A 16,864-nucleotide genomic window follows, 5' to 3' on the forward strand; every position below is an offset into this window, starting at 1 on the left:
TATTGTAGTTTTTCCAGTATATTTTCCAGTACTGGTCGACAGGCATCCGGTAGTCGCAAGAAATACCGAAACACTGTTTCCATTACAGTTATCGATATCGAAGCCGGCTTGCATGCTATCGGAAAAGTGTTCATCTCCAACTCGCGTCGGCAGCGAATTGTTTTTCTGCATTTTGGAAAATAAACCTTAGGATTATAAAAAAACCGGTACCAGACCAATTGTTAGAACACTGCAATTGCCAAGATGGTGAAACTAACGCCGGAGCTGATAAACCAGTCGATGCAATACATAAACCCATGTCGGGAGCGCGAGCTGGATTTGCGCGGCTACAAGATTCCACAGATCGAGAACTTGGGCGCCACTCTGGACCAGTTCGACACCATCGACCTGTCCGACAACGATCTGCGCAAGCTGGACAACCTGCCGCATCTGCCGCGCCTCAAGTGCCTGCTGCTGAACAACAACCGGATCCTGCGCATCAGCGAGGGACTGGAGGAGTCGGTGCCCAACCTTGGCTCCATCATCCTCACCGGCAACAACCTGCAGGAACTGAGCGACTTGGAGCCCCTGGCCGGATTCACTAAACTGGACACCATCTGCCTGCTTATCAATCCGGTATCCACGAAGCCCAACTACCGCGAGTACATGGCCTACAAGTTCCCGCAGCTGAGGCTGCTCGATTTCAGGAAGATCAAGCAGAAGGATCGCCAGGCGGCGCAGGAATTCTTCCGCACCAAGCAGGGCAAGGACATGCTGAAAGAAATCGGTCGTAAGTCCAAGATGAGCGCCGCAGCCGCCACAGCTGCAGAGGCGGGGAATGGCAAGGGAAGAGGATCGGAAGGCGGGCGACTGGCCAATCCGGAGGACATGCAGCGCATCCGCGAGGCCATAAAGCGGGCCAGCTCGCTGGCAGAGGTAGAGCGCCTATCGCAGATCCTGCAAAGCGGGCAGCTGCCGGATAAGTTTCAGCACGAGAAGGAGGCGGTGGCGCAGAACGGGGCGGGGCATAACGGCTCGGGGGCCGTGGCCATGGATTACTAGGATAAGAATCATCCGCTCATCTGTCAGCTACCTTATAACCGTAGACCAATATTTTGTAATAAAACGCCAAAAGTTGATTCATCGCATTCTGCATTTCGGACACTCAAATACATATAGAAACTTCTGTTCTCAACTAAGACCGCAGGCCGAAAGATCTTTCACGGAAAGATTTGGGACAATCGGCCACAGCAGAAATGCATTTACATGAACGTAATTGGCTACAAGTTTAACAATCTACAGCGAGTACAAAGGGGACAAAAACGAGTGGAGCTACTGTGTTATGTGGAGAAAGTGGCGTGGCGTGGACCTGGCTCCTGGATTCTAGTATTGCTGGGGACTGTTATTAAGATCCTTTCGCCGCCATTATGTCGTCGTAGTGCAAGCCGGTGTAGAAGATGATCCACGTGACCAGAAATCCGGCGAACGACGTCATGAACCCTTCCTTAATCAGCTCCCAAACTCCTCCGTAGGCGTCCTCGTCAACGTTTTGAAAGTTGATGGCGTACAGATAGACAATCCCGCAACTGATGCCGGCGAATCTGGGTGCACATTGGATGGATCAAGTGGAGTGACTCCGACTATTTATAGGTTATCGGTGGCTACTCACAGTACGAGGCCCAGAAAGCCCTTTAGCGGAACAATGCCCCAGATGACGCCCAGAAAGATGCCAAACACCTGGCGCGACCAGTATATGACGTCAAGGAACTCCTCCTGTGGAAGTTGCGGAGAATTGGATTAGCATGCGAGATTCCGCGCCGGGAACTTTGCTCACCTTGTCCTCCCACTCCGATTTTGTGATGGCGCGCGCGCAAACTTCCCGCAATGTGGAGGTTTTGGCCGAGTGGCCGTTGCGCTCAATGGTACTTGTTTTCGTGGCCATAACTTAATTCAGATCTGACCCAAATCACTTTAAATTATTTTGTTAATTAATTTTTTCACTATCAAATGACTAACGCGTTTTGGCGTATGAAAATCCCAAGCGCCTGTGTTTCCGATAACAAAATACTGAGGCCATAAGTGTTAGGCTTATTTACTTAATGGTGACAACCCTGCAATCAGCTGTTTGGTTATGTGAATTAGGTTTTTTCATAACTACTGTTTAGTTTTCGATAAATAATGCTGAAAATAACAAAGATCTGCTGGGCCACATCCGCCACAATTACAGGTAAGCAGTACGCTTTATTACAAGCCTTTTATAGTTCATTAACTGTCTGTACTTACACAGCGCAGCGAGGCATTGCTCTTACGGCCACCCGTGCCATAGATCAGAAGTGGCGTGCAGCCAAGGGATTGCCGGAAAACCCAAATGCCTTTGGCCCACTCACGAATCTGCCCGACTACACGTACTTAGATGGCAGGCCCACACCGCTGGGTGTATGTGTTCCACTAAAACGCCTCAAGCATTAACCTAATCATTAATTGTTCCCCATATTCTAGGCGAACCAGAAGAAACGCCTGCTTAAGCAGCAGGACATAGCCACCAGGATCGTGGAACTAAGTGGGGAGCTGGAGTTTGCCAAGCAGCGACATGAACGCCTTAAGGAGAATGCCGAGTCCGAGAAACAGCGCCTCATCCAAAGCAAACTGAAGCCGAAGGGCCATTTGCTTCTGAAAAAATAGCGTCCTAATCTTAGACAGTATAAGCTATCAAAAGTTACTTAGTGAATGGAAATGAAATTATACGATGGTCTTGTGATGTGGACACATGTTTGCCCAAAACACGTTTCAAAAACGTTCCCAAACAGCAAGCGTGGCGCAGTCGATGGTTCATTAGACGTGCCGCTAATGACCATTTAATTGCAGCTGGGCGACACGCCTGCCGCATCTTAATTAAGTGTTAAAACGACAGTGACGCACTCGCCGGAGTTGCGTGTCCTGGCATTTAGGCGAGATGAAAGTGCTGCCCACTTTTCCGAGTGCTCCAAGAGCAGCCCTTGACGAGGGAGTGGGCTGCCATTCACACATTAGCTGCTAATAGGGGGCTTACGCTCGCGCATTCGAGTATCTGTTCAAACTATTATTGTCAACAAGGAAGTCGCCTTCTCCCTTATTGTTTATTAGTAAGGGGTTGCCCAGGGCCAGTTACAAGCGCAATCTATTCTTCCGGCCTGCGCAATGTGCTCCAGATCGCGATGGAGCAGCCTGGAGAGATAACAGATCGATCGTGCGGGCAAAGCCAACCAAGCATAACAAATATGATCCCTACTGTTTGCCTTTCTCGGTAAATACCATCGTTTCCCATCCAAATATTTGCACACCTTGCCAGTGCGGTTCCCTTGTTTCTCCAGTGTTTGACTTTTCGGTTAGGATATCAAGAATTTTGCACGGCCGGCAGTGTTTGTTTTTGATTTGGTTGATCGGTTTCCAATAAACCGAGCACCTTCATCATAAAACGCACCCACAGGAACGTGCTCCACTTTGGCATGTTTTTTGCAGAGCCCGTTGAACCGATTTAATAGCAATAAATGTATCATTCTGGATTTATATTGTTATAGAAAACACCCGACTTGGCTGGTCTCACACTTCGCGAAAAACATCAACATCAAAACGGAAGATCCACTGATTCCCCTAGGTGGCAGACATAAAATTTCCATAGCCCTTTGTTAATAGTAACTCGCACCAGGGCAAAATCGGTAAAAGTAAATTTATTAAGCGGACAATGTGCCACTGTAAATAATTAAATATTGCAGGGTGCAAATTTAGCTATTTACGTTCGCACATTCGGTTAACAAAGAAATCAAGTCCGAGGAAATTTTCTAAGCAGCAGAGACGACTTGGAGACGACTTGAAGAGCAGAAGTTTGTCCCACGTCTTGCGGAAATTAGCCGAGGCGTATGAAATTTTGCACCGTCTTTCAGGTTTGAGGTCCAGTAAGGGTGTGACAAATATAGCCGGGCCTGCTGCGGAGCTCTTAATCAAGAGACAGAAGTCGCTGCGCTTGGCTCCGATGCAGCCAATCGTGCGTGTACGAAATGAGATCTAAATTCAACTGGATGTTTATGTTTCCTTTATCGCGTGCAAATGTCGCACCTTTCTGTTGTTGTTGACGACGACTTGGGTGTGCAAAAATATTTACCTCCAGTTGGGTGGCATTAAAGACCGCGAAGTTGTGGAAAACAACAGAATTTTGTTATAGCCCCGCGCAGCCAGCAATTTATATTTATATAATTGTATAAATTTATTAAATTAGCGGGTTTATATTTACAGCCGAATCTTTTCGAAACAGCCGGCGATAATGAAGCGCGAATTAGTCTGGGTCGCAACTTAAGTCCATTCCCCAATTCCGTCTGTCCAACTATCGGTTACATGTGTTTAGCTGGCTCTGATTCATCATTTCTTGGAATGCAGGCCCCGAAAACCGAAGTCATGCCCCTTTTTGAAGTCTGATTCAAACCCAAAGCGTATTCCGCAGTAGGGTCGAGTTTTGTTTGTTAATTGCTTTGTATTGCTCTTAGAAAATCGCGGTGTTTAACACTTCCTGAGTCAGCCGGCCACATTTTCACGACAAATTGATTAGGCGCCGCATGAGCCACTGCGGTTGGATATTTATAAAGGCTGATCCGTATTTTTAGATGCCGTCCTATTTGCGTGTCTATGCTGATTTATGATAAAATAATAAAATCGCCGAGTTTCGTTACAACGACATTCGAGGTCTGGACTCAAACTTAGCGTGTGACCACACAAAAATTACCACCCGACGACCACAGCGCCTGGTACACATATTACTCATACGCTCAGTGGGCCGCGAACCCTTGCAGCCGCAACCAGAGTGCCAACCAGAAAGCCCCTAATTACTTTCCTCCGATCGCACGCCGACGTCAGAGCGCCAAGCATCGAAGTCTAGATTATTCACTTTAGCTGATCCGATTCCAAACAAAATAGTCGCAGACAATGGCAGAATTCCGGGGGACCGTATCTTTCCGCATTGTAAAAACTTTTCCGAACCAAACTGGATTCCCGCTAAGCGAAACAGTGCACCCAGCAATTAGAGCCTTTGTCTTCGCCCAATCCCATGGAGATGAGACCGGGTTCAAGTCACAGCCGCCGCGCATGCTTAAAAAAAATCCCGGCCGTCAACCGAAGAGAGTTTGGCTACATTCGCATACGCCGAAAGTGTCGCTGCGTTTCCTCCGGACTTGCGTCACAGCCGGAGCGTCGTCTCGGCCGAAAGCAAATTTTCACATTTGGGTGCGAATGTGGTGGCCGGTGCGTATATAAGGGAAGAGTTCTTCACACCAAAGCATACAGAACTTGCCAGACGATCAGAGCAATCGGAGCAGCCAGAAAGAAATCAAAGGATATTCCCCAACAGCCCAACCAGGATTAACCATATCATAACCAGTTCAAACCGAACCAATCGCAGCACAATGGATCTTAAGGTAAGCATCATTATAGCACGGTCCCAAAGGGAATCCAGCTCACCTCACTCCTCCCCCTCCTCCTCCTCAGCAATTGTACTCGTGGATCTGCCTGCTGGTCAGCATCATCGTCTGCAAAGTGTGCGAAGCCAAGCCCACCTACTACGACCCGGATAGCTATGAGACCTACGACACCGATCGCTACGACGGCTACGGCGGCTCCTCGTACGCCCTGGCCTATGGGAAACCGCTCACGGACAACCGCCTCAAGAAGCTGAGTCCGGGCTACTACTACGTGGACGATGGATACATCGCCCCGGTGTCCTCCAGTGCCGACTACACCCGCCGCGAGGGCGTCTCAGCCTCCGACAGTGACTCCTTGCCCCACAATGTCAAGTTCACTCCCATCGTGCGCGTCCGGCAGACCAAGACCCATCACAAGAAGCTCTTCGTGCCCAACTTCTTTGGCTAGAGGAGCTTTTCCCCGCTCTCCTCCTGCCGGGACTGAGACTACAGACTGAGGATGATAGCATAGGCTCTAGAATTAGCATTATTCGCGTGGCTCCCACACCAAAAAGTACCTAATACCTACATGTACGTTTACCTATTTTATACGCGGTCACATATATGACCAAATTATATTTATATAAGTAATGCTCACAAATAAAAATATCCAAAATAAATCTTTCGATAATCTTCTTTTGCGGTTGCTAACTGACTTGCTTTAAAAACTTATGGGAGTCGTGAAATGAAAACTAATTTTATTTTTAGAAAACATGACGACACGGAAGTCGGGACTTAAATTTACTTCAAAATATAAAGTTTTATTAGTCCGCTAACAATTATATTGCGTACCATTCGTAAAAATACATAAAATATTTAAAATTTTAGCATCTGGTAAACGCTTTCGCTGATAACGCCCCCACTTTTAAATTAAGAGCCCCGTAAAGAATTTTATGAACCGTAAAATGTGTAGATATTTAGTTTGACGATTTGGTGCTAATTGGCCATTTATGTGATTTAATGATTGTTGCTATGACGTCCAATAAACTTTTTCCGATGATGTGATAGTAAAAAAAAAAACATGTGAACGGAAAACATATTGGCTCTCCTTGGAAATCCCAATAAGTTTAAATGTGTTTTGAACAACAACTTGTGGCTTATACTCGGAGGTATTAAAAAAAATATTTTGTTTGGCACTTATCTACACATATCTAACCAAAACAAAACGTAACTTGCAATAGTTATATATTTAAAGAAAAAAAAACTGAATGACAACAACTTATGGTGAAATACAACGAAACTATGATTATCTTTATTTACTATATTAATCATTTTCCGAATGTTCCTTGGCAGCTATTAACATTGCATTACACTTAATAATCAAAAACAACGAATAATAAGAAGAAGAAGATATATAGATTTCAGTCAGGATTTTGAAACGCAGTAAAGACACAAATAAATTCAAATAAATTAATTTATTTTTGATTAGTAATCTTTCTTTCCGTTTCTACGCAAACGATTCTCTCCGTTTTGAAGCTACCTGCATGAAAAATTCCCAGAAAAAGAGAAAAAATATGTGTCTTCGTTGTTTATGATTATGAAGTGCTTAACCAGTTTTGTTTGTGAATATATTTTATACCCGTTACTCGTAGTATTCCGACCCTACAAATGTATATACCCTATATATGTATATTCTTGACCATGATCACTAGTCGAGTCGGTCTGGCTCTGTCCGTCTGTCCATCCGTATGAACCTCGTGATCTCAGGAACTATAAAATCTAGAAATTTGAGGTTAGACATGCAGATTCCGCGCCCTCTAAAGACAACAAGTTAAAAATTTTTTTTCTTTATTATTATTATTTGTGTTGCCAAACGGCGAGACGCCGTAAATTGCGAACGTCAAAAATTGACCGCCAATCCACCAGTGCGGCCCAGCTTAGTTACATTTATCGATGAATGATGGCATAGTCATAGACCTATCGATATAACAGCTGTCGTCATTTCTGAAAGAAGAGGAGCAATTTGCAAATTTCCAAAGAAATCAGGAGAAAACCAGCGTCGCCAAGATGAGCTTCATGCAACCGAGTCCTGTTAAGTACGCGTGCTCCTGCGGCATTCTGAACCCGATCAATAAGCTCTTCTTTTGCCGCCACTGCCCCAAATTGCGTTGTGGCTTCTGCGTGACGCACGAGATCGAGTCTCACTTCTGCTCCAACTGCCTGGAAAACATTCCATCCACAGAGGCGCGCCACAAGAAGAACTGCTGTGCGAACTGCTTCGACTGTCCCTGCTGCCAGCACACTCTTTCCGCCAGAGCCTCCACCGTTCCGGTGGTGCGCAAGTCGGAGGAGGCGAAGGAAGCAAAGGATGGCGACTCCAAGGGCGACGCCACGCCCCCAGTTCCGGCGAGCAGCAAGCCTTCTGCGGTGCCCACCACCAAGAAGATGTACTATCTGTCGTGCTTGTCTTGCCGATGGACAACACGAGATGTGGGTATTCCCGATCAAGGCGTGGCCACGGGCACCTGGCCGGATAACGAGTGCTTGTATCAGGCGCGATTCAATGCTCTGGTCGAGTACTTCCAGGCGGTGGTGCTGCAGGAAAAGCAGGAGAAACTGGAGTTCATCCGGCGTAAGGCGCCGAAGCAGCACAAGTTTCCCAGCCTGACGGATCGCACTGGTCTAACCGTATCACTTATTCGCCGCCAGATCGGCTGGAACGACAAGGCTCCCAAGGCCAAAGCCGTGATAGCTCCGGCAGAGGCCACGGCGGAGGTGGAGGGCCTACCAGCGAACATTTTCACGGAACCATTGAATTTGCGGAATGTCACAACCATCACCCAGCGACATAGTCAGCCGGCGGACCAGCCCACGGCCGTTGTAAGTCTTTATCCGCAGCGCAGGTCGTTGTGGATCAAGCGGTCGCTCCGCTGCCGCCAGTGCGAGCACAACTTAATCAAGCCGGAGTACCATCCCACGTCCATAAAGTACCGCATCCAGCTCTTTGCCAGCTACCATGTACCTGAAGTGGTGATGGTGCGCTGCGAGCAGCCACTGGTGGCGGGAAAAAGCAACGCCATTTTGCTGAAGCTCACAAATCCAACTATGTACGATATGACAATTCGACTGTTGACTACACCTCCTCCTGAGGATCCGCAGCTGTCCACGGAAGCCACTCGTGTTGTAAAGGAGGAACCCATTTCTTCCTCCCCACTTCTAAAAGCTGTGGGCATCACCTTGTCGCGTCAAAACTCAACACGGGAGGTAAAGAGAGATGTGATTGACGTATCTAATGCCGAGATTGTCCCGTTGGAGACCGATTTCGTTCTGAGCCAGCGCGATGACTCCAAAGAGTTTGACGAGGACGTGCAGCTGCCCACCGAGGAGCCCAAGTTTATTGTCTGGCGAAAGGGCAACAAGGTGCTTTTGCGGCTACAGTTTACCCCGGCAGAGGAGCTGCCCGGATCAACGCAAGTCGTTCTGGGCTTCTATATGCAGTACACATACGTCAACACCGTAAACAATACGCCAGAGAAGAGGGAGCCCACAACCCACGCGCTCCACTCCAGAGTGTTTATCACGGCTGGGGCAACTGAGCAGGAAGCCAACTGAATTGGAAACTATTTAGCCAACAGGCATACTAATCGACTTACGAGAATCATGCTTTATGAAAGCTAGAAATTTATGTACTTATTTATTAATCCATTCGTGAAACAGCAGCTAGTATTAAAGTATATTAAACCGCTTGTTCTAACACTACTCGGTCTTCTTTACTTATTTAGCTTCCGGCTTATTTAAGCCGGTAAATTTCTCACTCTCGGCCCACAGGAAGTTGCCAACCTTATCGTCCAATGCACCAGGAGCCACATTCTTTGGCTTGCAGTCGCTGAAGTACAAGCCGGAGATGTCCTTCAATTCCGGGTCGAGAGCAGCATAGATCGAGGTCTGTGCTCCACTTTTCGGTGTCTTTAAAAGCGGCCAAATCATAGGCTTAAAAAAGTACCTAAAGGTTAGATCAGGTATTACTAGGAAAATCCTTAATCACTTATCCATCACTTACTTCACAAAGTTTGTCTGAAAAAAGGCCCAGTTCCGCGCCAGCTCAGTGTCAACCACACCAGGGTGAAGGGCATTTACAGTGACGCCGCTACCCTCCAAACGCTTGGCTAATTCCCGGGTGAACAGGACGTTGGCCAGCTTGCTCTGGCTGTAGGCTAGGCCCTCATCATACGACTTCTCACTGTTCAGGTCGGCCACGTTAATAGAGCCACGCGTATGTGCCAGACTGGAAACTACGACAATGCGACTGGGAGTGGAGTTCTGAAATTTTTAAGACCATTATCTGACGCACTTGACTGTTATATATCGCGCACTTACCTTCAGCACGTCGAGCAACAAGTTGGTCAGCAAAAAGTGGCCAATGTGATTTACTCCCAACTGCAGTTCGTAGCCATCCTTGGTCAAGGTCTTGGGACAGCGCATGACGCCGGCATTGTTGATTAGGACATGAAGCTTGGGTTGCTCCTTCTTGAAGCTTATGGATAGGAGAAGGTTTTAAATCTTACAAAGATTAGGAAAGTTCACTGTCGCTGAGCTCACCCATCTACAAATTTGCGAATGGAGTCCAGAGAACTCAAGTCCAGCTCTCGAGAGAATATATTTTGATTATTCGTCTCCTTAATGATGTCCTTGCGGGCTTTTTCACATCGGTTCATATCCCTGCAGGCCATGTACACAGTTCCCCCACGCCTGGCGATCTCCAGAGCCGTCTCCTTGCCAATCCCAGTGTTGGCACCGGTGACAATGAATACCTTTCCGGTCTCATCAGTGTCCTTCGTAAACTTTCCACCTTGCATGTACTCCCTGAAATTATCAAGAGGAATTACCTGAAAAGCTGTTATCTCTTACCGGCAATCATAGTTGCGAGTCATGGACTCGTCACAGTGGTATATTTCACAATTACATGAACAAATTTGAGCAACTCACTTCAAGAAGTAGACGCCCACGCCGATAATAGCTGGCCACACAATTAAGGGGCTCAGTAAACAATCGATCAAAATGCACATTTTGAAAAACTTTGTACCATTTTTTGCGTTTAGAATGTTGTCAGATTTTTGTTCAATCGTTAAGTGCGTTATGATACGAACAGCACAGCTGTTACTGTTAAAATAATTCTGATACTACTACAGATATAGTAGCCTAACGAAAGAACTAACAGTGAGAACCTAACGAAAAAAGTTTTTTTTTTAACCATAAAGAGAAAACGTTTAAATTTAATTGAAATTGAATATCGAAATACGAAATTAGTGCTCTTCTCTTAAATAAACATAATTGTGACACATAATTTAATATAATCCGAAATGTAAAAATAAATAAAAAAAAATAAATCTACAAAATCGGGGTATTACAATTGTAATTGTAATTGTATAACATTAAAATCGCATTATTACACACTAAGCTACCTTGTAAATAAATATTTATGTTCGTCTAATGATGTAACTAACGTAGCATAATCTAATTCAAAATGTATTTAAAAAAAAAAAAAAAAAACATTTATACAGCATCTTACTTATTGCCTTAATCCGCGTCCACGTATAATTCCGATCGTGAAATATCCATCTCATCCACCACGCGGACTGATGAACAATGGTTCTAGTTCATAAATCTCTTCAGTTATTATTGCAAGTTCAGCCAATGCGAGAAAAGTGAAGTAAATAGCTGCAAAATATTATTTGAAGTTAACTTTTAAATACATAATATTAACCCTTATGCTTATATAAGCAAGAGAAACTGCACTAGTCGGCTATCAGATACCCGTTATTCAGCTAAACGGAGTCTGAGGACGCAGTGAAAATAGGAGGTGTATACCGAATAAGAAAACTTTATGAATAAACCAAATGTATTTCCGTTTAATTTTTCACCTGCTCCATAAATTACATACGTGTATTACATTACATATGTCAAACAATGCTAATTCTAGTGACGCCTAGGCAGTGAGAGGTCTTTAAAGTTGTACATAGTCTATTTAAGACTTATCAGAAAAATGGTTTCAAAAGACTCCGAGCCAAATGTTTTCAAAATGTTTAATGTTTGTACAAAAGCTGAACTCATTTAGATTACTCCATAAATGTACATTATGCGATGCAGGTTAAGAGTTCAAATATTTACTCCTGTCCACTTTTCACTCTCTGCCCATAGAAACTCAGCATCTTCATCATATTGGGGGGCCGAGCCCACGTGCTTCGGCTTGCAGTCGCTGAAGTATCTTCCGGACACGTTTTCCAAACTGGGATCCAGAGCAGCATACAGGGTCGTCTGTGCGCCATTCCTAACCGTCTTTATAAAAATCCATATAAAAGGGGCTAGGAGTAACCTGAAAGTGATCCAAAAGTTAATAGCTGATGGGTGAATCAATTAGCAAACTTACTTTCCAAACCTCGATCCCAAAAACGGTGTGTTGCGGAACAGCTCCGTGTTCACTACTCCGGGATGTAGGGCATTAACCGTGACCCCAGTTCCCCGCAGGCGTTTGGCCAACTCCCTTGTGAAGAGGATGTTGGCCAGTTTGCTCTGACAGTAGGCCATCTTTCTGTCGTATGACTTTTCGCTATTCAGATCATCACGCTTGATTCTTCCGAACCGGTGGGCTATGCTGGATAGGACCACAACGCGACTGGGAGCAGAACTCTTCAGGAGGTCGAGGAGAAGAAGCGTGAGCAGGAAGTGGCCCATGTGATTAACTCCGATTTGCATTTCAAAGCCGTCCTCCGTCAGCATTTTGGGGCAGTCCATAATGCCGGCGTTGTTGATAAGAATATGGAGCTTGTTTTGCTCTTTCTTAAAGCTAAACGTATTACATTGAGTACCTTTAAGATATTCATAGAGCTGAAAAGGGAAATGTTTACCCAGCTGCAAAGTTCCGAATAGACTTCATGGAGCCCAGGTCCAATTCGCGTGCATGGATGTTTTCATTGTTGGTCGCTTCGATGATTTCTCGACGAGCATCCTCGCACTTTTTCAAGTCCCGACATGCCATGTATACAGTAGCTCCCCTGCGAGCCAGCTCCAGTACGGTCTCCTTCCCAATCCCCTGGTTACAGCCGGTCACAATCGCCACTCTGCCGGTCTCATCCGTCTTCGTGGTGAACTGACCCCCCTGCATGTATTGTCTGACGGGCTGGGGTTATATGGCCATCACCGAAAGTCGGGAAAACTCACCGGATAAAATATATTCCAATGACCGAAAGAGCTGACGCTGACCCATATGCCAGCGTGCTAAACAGGTAATCCGTAGGTGCACTCATCTCTCCGCTGGATCTGGATTCAACCAGCTTCAAGTGGCGACTGGCAAGATCAGGCCCCCTTACCCATTTTTTTATACGAGCAATATCAACATCTTGGAATGTCCATACTTGAAACATTAACGTGGACCGGTATAAAAATTGTTTCAGTTTAAGGTTGGAGGGTTTACGACTGGCGACTCGCCGAGAGAAATGGACGCTTCAGTAAGTTTTTATCGTATGGCCAAAGTTTGATCTGTAGAGTATATAAAATTGTAGTAACCATCGACCATAGGGTGTTGTAGAAATGGCTAGTACAAATGCTAACTAGAATAAATTTCAGATTCCCTTGAAAAGCTTCAATGAATAAGCCTAACTTATACTTATATCGATTTATGAAAATTACATTTTACGACCAACTAATGCGAATACGAGGGGAAGTAGTTAGTCTTCAATTTAATACCCTTGCATAATTTAATTGAAAGGTTCATCTCTCGACAGCTTTTCTGTAAATATGAATATATAATATGGATATATGTACATATATTATGGGTGTGGTGTATTTTTGGATTAAGCAATACTTAATTAATGTCACGTAATTTGTTCATTATTTTCGGCTTGTATCTCTCCATTTGTTTTGTTTGCGCCTTTTACTTTAATTGGGCCATTTTCGTTAATGGGAATAATACTAACACCTTAATTCGATTCGGTTAGCATACTGGCCGTAACCCACTGGCCATGTGCAATGAGCCAATGAGCCATTCAACCGGAGTCATGTTGTGCGTGACCGATTTCCGCCGGCTTCATAGGAAGCCAAGCCAAGTTCTCCATCGTTGGTTTTTTAAGGGCAGTGCCTGGACCATTTACGCAATCGCCTGCGGACTCCACTTCTTCAAGCTGCACTACAATGAGCGAACCAATCAAGTGGAGGAGACCCAGTACCATCGAACATGGTCCAAGATCGTGGTTGCCCTCAAGGTGGTATTGCTGGTCAATCCCTATCTGCAGTACTTCGTACTCGGACTGTTCATATATATCCATAGTACACTGGTGCAGAATAGCAAGGCCCAGAACTTCCTGATGAGTGTTATCGTGCTCAGCATCGTGGCAGGCGTCCTTCGGCGCCTTCTAATCTTTCTGCACCTGAAACGGGATCGCAGGTTCGTGAAGCATATAGTGAACGAGATCCTGCAAATCACCAGGGCGCTCGAGCAGAAGTTCGGTATGGAATATAAGTGCGACTTCATATTGCTAGTGGTATACTTGGTTAAGCTGTGGATACTCGCCGCTTTCCTGGATTCCTTATGGCACAAGCCCCACTTCCTCTCGTCCATCTTTCTCTACTGGGTGCTGATGGAGTACTGCTTTGCTGCCTACTTCGTTTACCAACTTATCCTGCTCAGCTGGTACCACACCATTATTTTGTTCCTGCAGCGCCTTATCGAGGACCATGAGAATCGGGCGGACATTGAGGGTCGCTACAATCGGCGCTTGATCCTGCTCTTCGAGCTACATCTGCGCATCAACAATCTGCACAAATACGTGCGGGACAACGTCTCCTGGCTGACGACCTCTGTTTACATGATGATCTTTACCTGCGTCTTTAACGCCGAACTGCTCATTGAATGCAGTCTGTTCGCCGGAGACGAGCTGGAGAACAAGCTCTACATCATTGCGGATGGTTGCTTGGGACCCGTCTGCATTCCGATACTGTATGTGCTGATCCTGGGCATGTGCACCGATCGATTTCGCGATGCCGAGATACAGCTACAGCAACTGTTCGTAATAGTTCATAGCTTGTTTATGAGGAAGGTTAAGCCACTCCTGCTAATCGCAATGGTTCTCGACAACGAGGTGAGATCTGCTTCCAACTGCCCGATTTCCTCAATTCATTGCCCGATTGCCTTTCCGCAGCACACCTCCTTGATAATTCACCAGAAGCTGAAGCCGCTCCAAAATATGATCATTCTGGGCATCACTTGCGACAGGGAGTTCGTCATGGACTACATAGTTACGGTGATTCTTACAGCATTATCGCTTGTGCAGTATACCATATCAACTGGCGGAAATGTTAGCGAATGCGAGACCCACAAATAGCTACCCATCCGAACCATACATTTTTGGACGAAAATTTTATTACTATTAATAACTGTGGAGCTGGTAGAACACAACAGTTGTTGTGTCTTTTCAAATCAGAACCCAATAATACTCATACGAAGGATGTATACTCGAAACCATAAAGATCTAAATGGTTAATAATATATATTAATGCGCTAGAAATGGTTGTATTTCTTTGTACAGATGTTTTTGAGCTCTGCGACTCAACAACGCAAGATTCTCCCTTTGCATCTATTGATTTGAATATGACACTTGTGCCTACCTAACATACATATTACCTACATCATTCGGGATACATCAATCAGGATACCGTGTACCTCGACTCGCAAATCCTATAATAGTTATTATTACTTGTTACAAGCCTTTGAATCTAGTATACCCTATTATTCTAAGAGTGCATTGTGCAATAACCATGGCTGTTGTGACATTAAAGTGGCTAGCCAAATCACAATATCCTAGTGACCTACAGCGCAATTGCCGCCCACTTCTCGGACTGCGCCCACAACCACTGGGCCATCTGGTCGTCGAGGGCAGCGGGCGCTACAGGAGCCAGAGTGCAGTCGCTGAAGTATTGACCCGATACTTTTTCGAGGTCAGGATCCAAGGCCGCATACAATGTGGTCTGGGCCCCGTTCTTAGGTGTCTTCATCAAGGACCAAAGGATCGGCCTCAAAACTGTTCTAAAAAAGGGCAACAAATTAACAATTGTATAACAAGTGTATTGAAAGAGGACACACTCTACCACATACTGAGCAAACTTCGTTTGGAAAAATATCATGTTCCTGGCTATCTCCGTGTCTGCTATTCCAGGATTAAGGGCGTTGACCGTCACACGCGTTCCTTCCAGCCGCTTGGCCAATTCACGCGTGAATAGTATGTTGGCCAGCTTACTTTGGCAGTAGGCTACTCCCTCGTCGTAAAAATAGGAGCTGTTTATGTCATCCACATTAATCCGACCCCGTGCGTGGGCCCTGCTGGCGACCACCACCACCCGACTAGGAGCTGACCTCTCCATCACATCGAGCAATAGGTTGGTTAGTAGGAAGTGACCGATGTGGTTTACCCCCAGGTGCATTTCAAAGCCATCTTTCGTCAATCTATGCGGTTCCCAGAATACTCCAGCATTGTTGATAAGAATGTGCAGCTCTCGCTGCTCTTTCTTGAAGCTGTTTGTGAATAAATTATTAGTTCAAAGGAAAGGCAATAGGTAATGGAATGACTCACTTTTCTGCAAACTTACGAATGGAATCCAGAGACGACAAGTCACACTCCCGTGAGAAGACGTTCGAGTTTCCAGTCACCTTGACGATTTCCCTTCGAGCTCTTTCCCCCTTTTCTTTATTGCGGCAGGCCATGTAGACGGTGGCTCCTCTCCTGGCCAACTCCAGCACTGTCTCCTTGCCCAGGCCCGTGTTTCCGCCAGTAACGATGGCCACTTTTCCCGTCTCATCGGTCTGCTTCCTGAACTTTCCGCCCTGCATATACAGCCTAATTCGGGTTAAAATACTACAAGTTAATCTGTGATAACTATTTTGTCGTCACTTTCATACGTCGTCGATAACGCTTCTCAGCGTTGCATTTTAAATTGGCCCCTCACTTACCTCACACAGAAGGCGATAATGCCGACAATCCCATGGGCCAAGAAAACAGGTGCTATGCCTTGCAGAAACCTTATAACAATTTCCATACTGGCAAGCGGTCCGCCCCTTTTCGTGGTATATTCCAAAGTGCCACCGCGGGCGTAATTTTGCGGGTTTTTAAGTGATCGCCGCAGCGATTACCGAACGACAACTGATAAAATTGATAGTAAAGGCTTCTGAGAGTGTTCTTTAATCACGGAACCTCCACCCAACACACTTACAATAGCTTATAGCGACAAGAAGCCGAAAACTGTTTTACTTTCCAGAGAGCGAAATTGTTTCATACTGCTGAAATGAACCTAAACTTTTGGACCGAAGGCTCGGGCTAAAATGTAATGGATATACGTATCTATTTTAAACAAATGATGTAGAAATTGCCCCTAACCGGTTTCGGGGTACGTAAGTTCGAACGCATACATGTCTT

At 45.6% G+C, this 16,864-nt stretch overlaps 9 protein-coding genes across 10 annotated transcripts; 5 read left to right on the forward strand and 4 right to left on the reverse strand.

The window, feature by feature from the left end:
• Positions 1-86: 86 nt before the first annotated feature.
• LOC6542986 (probable U2 small nuclear ribonucleoprotein A') lies at positions 87-1,118 on the forward strand. Its single transcript, XM_001970553.3, has one exon. The coding sequence runs from the start codon at positions 244-246 to the stop codon at positions 1,039-1,041; it is 798 nt and encodes a 265-aa protein (XP_001970589.1). The 5' UTR covers positions 87-243; the 3' UTR covers positions 1,042-1,118.
• Positions 1,119-1,310: 192 nt separating this feature from the next.
• LOC6542666 (uncharacterized protein RAB5IF homolog) lies at positions 1,311-2,049 on the reverse strand. Its single transcript, XM_026979101.1, has 3 exons — positions 1,814-2,049; positions 1,649-1,752; positions 1,311-1,580 (listed from the first exon to the last, which is right to left on the reverse strand). The coding sequence occupies exons 1-3, from the start codon at positions 1,919-1,921 to the stop codon at positions 1,385-1,387; spliced, it is 408 nt and encodes a 135-aa protein (XP_026834902.1). The 5' UTR covers positions 1,922-2,049; the 3' UTR covers positions 1,311-1,384.
• A 9-nt stretch (positions 2,050-2,058) lies between these two features.
• LOC6542038 (39S ribosomal protein L52, mitochondrial) lies at positions 2,059-2,760 on the forward strand. The gene is made up of 3 exons (XM_001970555.3): positions 2,059-2,206; positions 2,267-2,415; positions 2,479-2,760. Exons 1-3 carry the CDS (start codon positions 2,158-2,160, stop codon positions 2,659-2,661), a joined length of 381 nt encoding a protein of 126 aa, XP_001970591.1. The 5' UTR covers positions 2,059-2,157; the 3' UTR covers positions 2,662-2,760.
• Positions 2,761-5,257: 2,497 nt separating this feature from the next.
• On the forward strand, positions 5,258-6,080 carry LOC6542012. The gene is made up of 2 exons (XM_001970556.3): positions 5,258-5,420; positions 5,491-6,080. Exons 1-2 carry the CDS (start codon positions 5,409-5,411, stop codon positions 5,869-5,871), a joined length of 393 nt encoding a protein of 130 aa, XP_001970592.1. The 5' UTR covers positions 5,258-5,408; the 3' UTR covers positions 5,872-6,080.
• Positions 6,081-7,370: 1,290 nt separating this feature from the next.
• Positions 7,371-9,161, forward strand: LOC6542249 (dynactin subunit 4). The gene has a single exon (XM_001970557.3). The coding sequence runs from the start codon at positions 7,470-7,472 to the stop codon at positions 9,012-9,014; it is 1,545 nt and encodes a 514-aa protein (XP_001970593.1). The 5' UTR covers positions 7,371-7,469; the 3' UTR covers positions 9,015-9,161.
• On the reverse strand, positions 9,071-10,596 carry LOC6542172 (retinol dehydrogenase 13). The gene is made up of 5 exons (XM_001970558.3): positions 10,389-10,596; positions 10,002-10,265; positions 9,780-9,936; positions 9,463-9,722; positions 9,071-9,405 (listed from the first exon to the last, which is right to left on the reverse strand). Exons 1-5 carry the CDS (start codon positions 10,466-10,468, stop codon positions 9,177-9,179), a joined length of 990 nt encoding a protein of 329 aa, XP_001970594.1. The 5' UTR covers positions 10,469-10,596; the 3' UTR covers positions 9,071-9,176.
• Positions 10,597-11,291: 695 nt separating this feature from the next.
• Positions 11,292-12,884, reverse strand: LOC6542162 (retinol dehydrogenase 13). The gene is made up of 4 exons (XM_001970559.3): positions 12,621-12,884; positions 12,308-12,571; positions 11,830-12,246; positions 11,292-11,775 (listed from the first exon to the last, which is right to left on the reverse strand). Exons 1-4 carry the CDS (start codon positions 12,821-12,823, stop codon positions 11,559-11,561), a joined length of 1,101 nt encoding a protein of 366 aa, XP_001970595.2. The 5' UTR covers positions 12,824-12,884; the 3' UTR covers positions 11,292-11,558.
• A 572-nt stretch (positions 12,885-13,456) lies between these two features.
• On the forward strand, positions 13,457-14,882 carry LOC6541402 (uncharacterized protein CG1339). The gene is made up of 2 exons (XM_001970560.3): positions 13,457-14,536; positions 14,597-14,882. The coding sequence occupies exons 1-2, from the start codon at positions 13,457-13,459 to the stop codon at positions 14,777-14,779; spliced, it is 1,263 nt and encodes a 420-aa protein (XP_001970596.1). The 3' UTR covers positions 14,780-14,882.
• Positions 14,883-14,907: 25 nt separating this feature from the next.
• On the reverse strand, positions 14,908-16,804 carry LOC6542080 (retinol dehydrogenase 11). 2 transcript variants are annotated; one of them, XM_026979135.1, is made up of 4 exons: positions 16,402-16,804; positions 16,025-16,288; positions 15,538-15,966; positions 14,908-15,480 (listed from the first exon to the last, which is right to left on the reverse strand). In XM_026979135.1, the coding sequence occupies exons 1-4, from the start codon at positions 16,485-16,487 to the stop codon at positions 15,264-15,266; spliced, it is 996 nt and encodes a 331-aa protein (XP_026834936.1). In that variant the 5' UTR covers positions 16,488-16,804; the 3' UTR covers positions 14,908-15,263. The 2 variants fall into 2 exon arrangements, with proteins under 2 accessions (XP_026834936.1, XP_001970597.2); XM_001970561.3 differs by having other exon boundaries at positions 15,550-15,966; positions 16,402-16,523.
• Between the last annotated feature and the right edge of the window lie 60 nt (positions 16,805-16,864).

Source organism: Drosophila erecta, unplaced genomic scaffold (genome assembly GCF_003286155.1).
Source record: "Drosophila erecta strain 14021-0224.00,06,07 unplaced genomic scaffold, DereRS2 tig00000055-arrow-pilon, whole genome shotgun sequence".
NCBI lineage: Eukaryota > Metazoa > Arthropoda > Insecta > Diptera > Drosophilidae > Drosophila > Drosophila erecta.

Excerpts from the sequence above, each read along its gene's own strand:
- LOC6542986 (XM_001970553.3), top strand. The coding sequence starts at position 244 with ATGGTGAAACTAACGCCGGAGCTGATAAACCAGTCGATGCAATACATA.
- LOC6542249 (XM_001970557.3), top strand. The coding sequence starts at position 7,470 with ATGAGCTTCATGCAACCGAGTCCTGTTAAGTACGCGTGCTCCTGCGGC.
- LOC6542172 (XM_001970558.3), bottom strand. The coding sequence starts at position 10,468 with ATGTGCATTTTGATCGATTGTTTACTGAGCCCCTTAATTGTGTGGCCA. Across the intron at positions 9,937-10,001 it reads ATTCGCAAATTTGTAGATGG|CTTCAAGAAGGAGCAACCCA; the intron begins GTGAGCTCAGCG and ends CCTATCCATAAG. Across the intron at positions 9,723-9,779 it reads TGTTGCTCGACGTGCTGAAG|AACTCCACTCCCAGTCGCAT; the intron begins GTAAGTGCGCGA and ends TAAAAATTTCAG.
- LOC6542080 (XM_026979135.1), bottom strand. The coding sequence starts at position 16,487 with ATGGAAATTGTTATAAGGTTTCTGCAAGGCATAGCACCTGTTTTCTTG. Across the intron at positions 16,289-16,401 it reads ATTATCGCCTTCTGTGTGAG|GCTGTATATGCAGGGCGGAA; the intron begins GTAAGTGAGGGG and ends AACCCGAATTAG. Across the intron at positions 15,967-16,024 it reads ATTCGTAAGTTTGCAGAAAA|CTTCAAGAAAGAGCAGCGAG; the intron begins GTGAGTCATTCC and ends ATTCACAAACAG.
- LOC6542162 (XM_001970559.3), bottom strand. The coding sequence starts at position 12,823 with ATGTTTCAAGTATGGACATTCCAAGATGTTGATATTGCTCGTATAAAA. Across the intron at positions 12,247-12,307 it reads ATTCGGAACTTTGCAGCTGG|CTTTAAGAAAGAGCAAAACA; the intron begins GTAAACATTTCC and ends TAATACGTTTAG. Across the intron at positions 11,776-11,829 it reads TTGGGATCGAGGTTTGGAAA|GTTACTCCTAGCCCCTTTTA; the intron begins GTAAGTTTGCTA and ends GATCACTTTCAG.
- LOC6541402 (XM_001970560.3), top strand. The coding sequence starts at position 13,457 with ATGTTGTGCGTGACCGATTTCCGCCGGCTTCATAGGAAGCCAAGCCAA. Across the intron at positions 14,537-14,596 it reads CAATGGTTCTCGACAACGAG|CACACCTCCTTGATAATTCA; the intron begins GTGAGATCTGCT and ends GCCTTTCCGCAG.
- LOC6542666 (XM_026979101.1), bottom strand. The coding sequence starts at position 1,921 with ATGGCCACGAAAACAAGTACCATTGAGCGCAACGGCCACTCGGCCAAA. Across the intron at positions 1,753-1,813 it reads AATCGGAGTGGGAGGACAAG|GAGGAGTTCCTTGACGTCAT; the intron begins GTGAGCAAAGTT and ends CAACTTCCACAG. Across the intron at positions 1,581-1,648 it reads GGCTTTCTGGGCCTCGTACT|ATTCGCCGGCATCAGTTGCG; the intron begins GTGAGTAGCCAC and ends ATGTGCACCCAG.
- LOC6542038 (XM_001970555.3), top strand. The coding sequence starts at position 2,158 with ATGCTGAAAATAACAAAGATCTGCTGGGCCACATCCGCCACAATTACA. Across the intron at positions 2,207-2,266 it reads CACATCCGCCACAATTACAG|CGCAGCGAGGCATTGCTCTT; the intron begins GTAAGCAGTACG and ends GTACTTACACAG. Across the intron at positions 2,416-2,478 it reads GCAGGCCCACACCGCTGGGT|GCGAACCAGAAGAAACGCCT; the intron begins GTATGTGTTCCA and ends CCCATATTCTAG.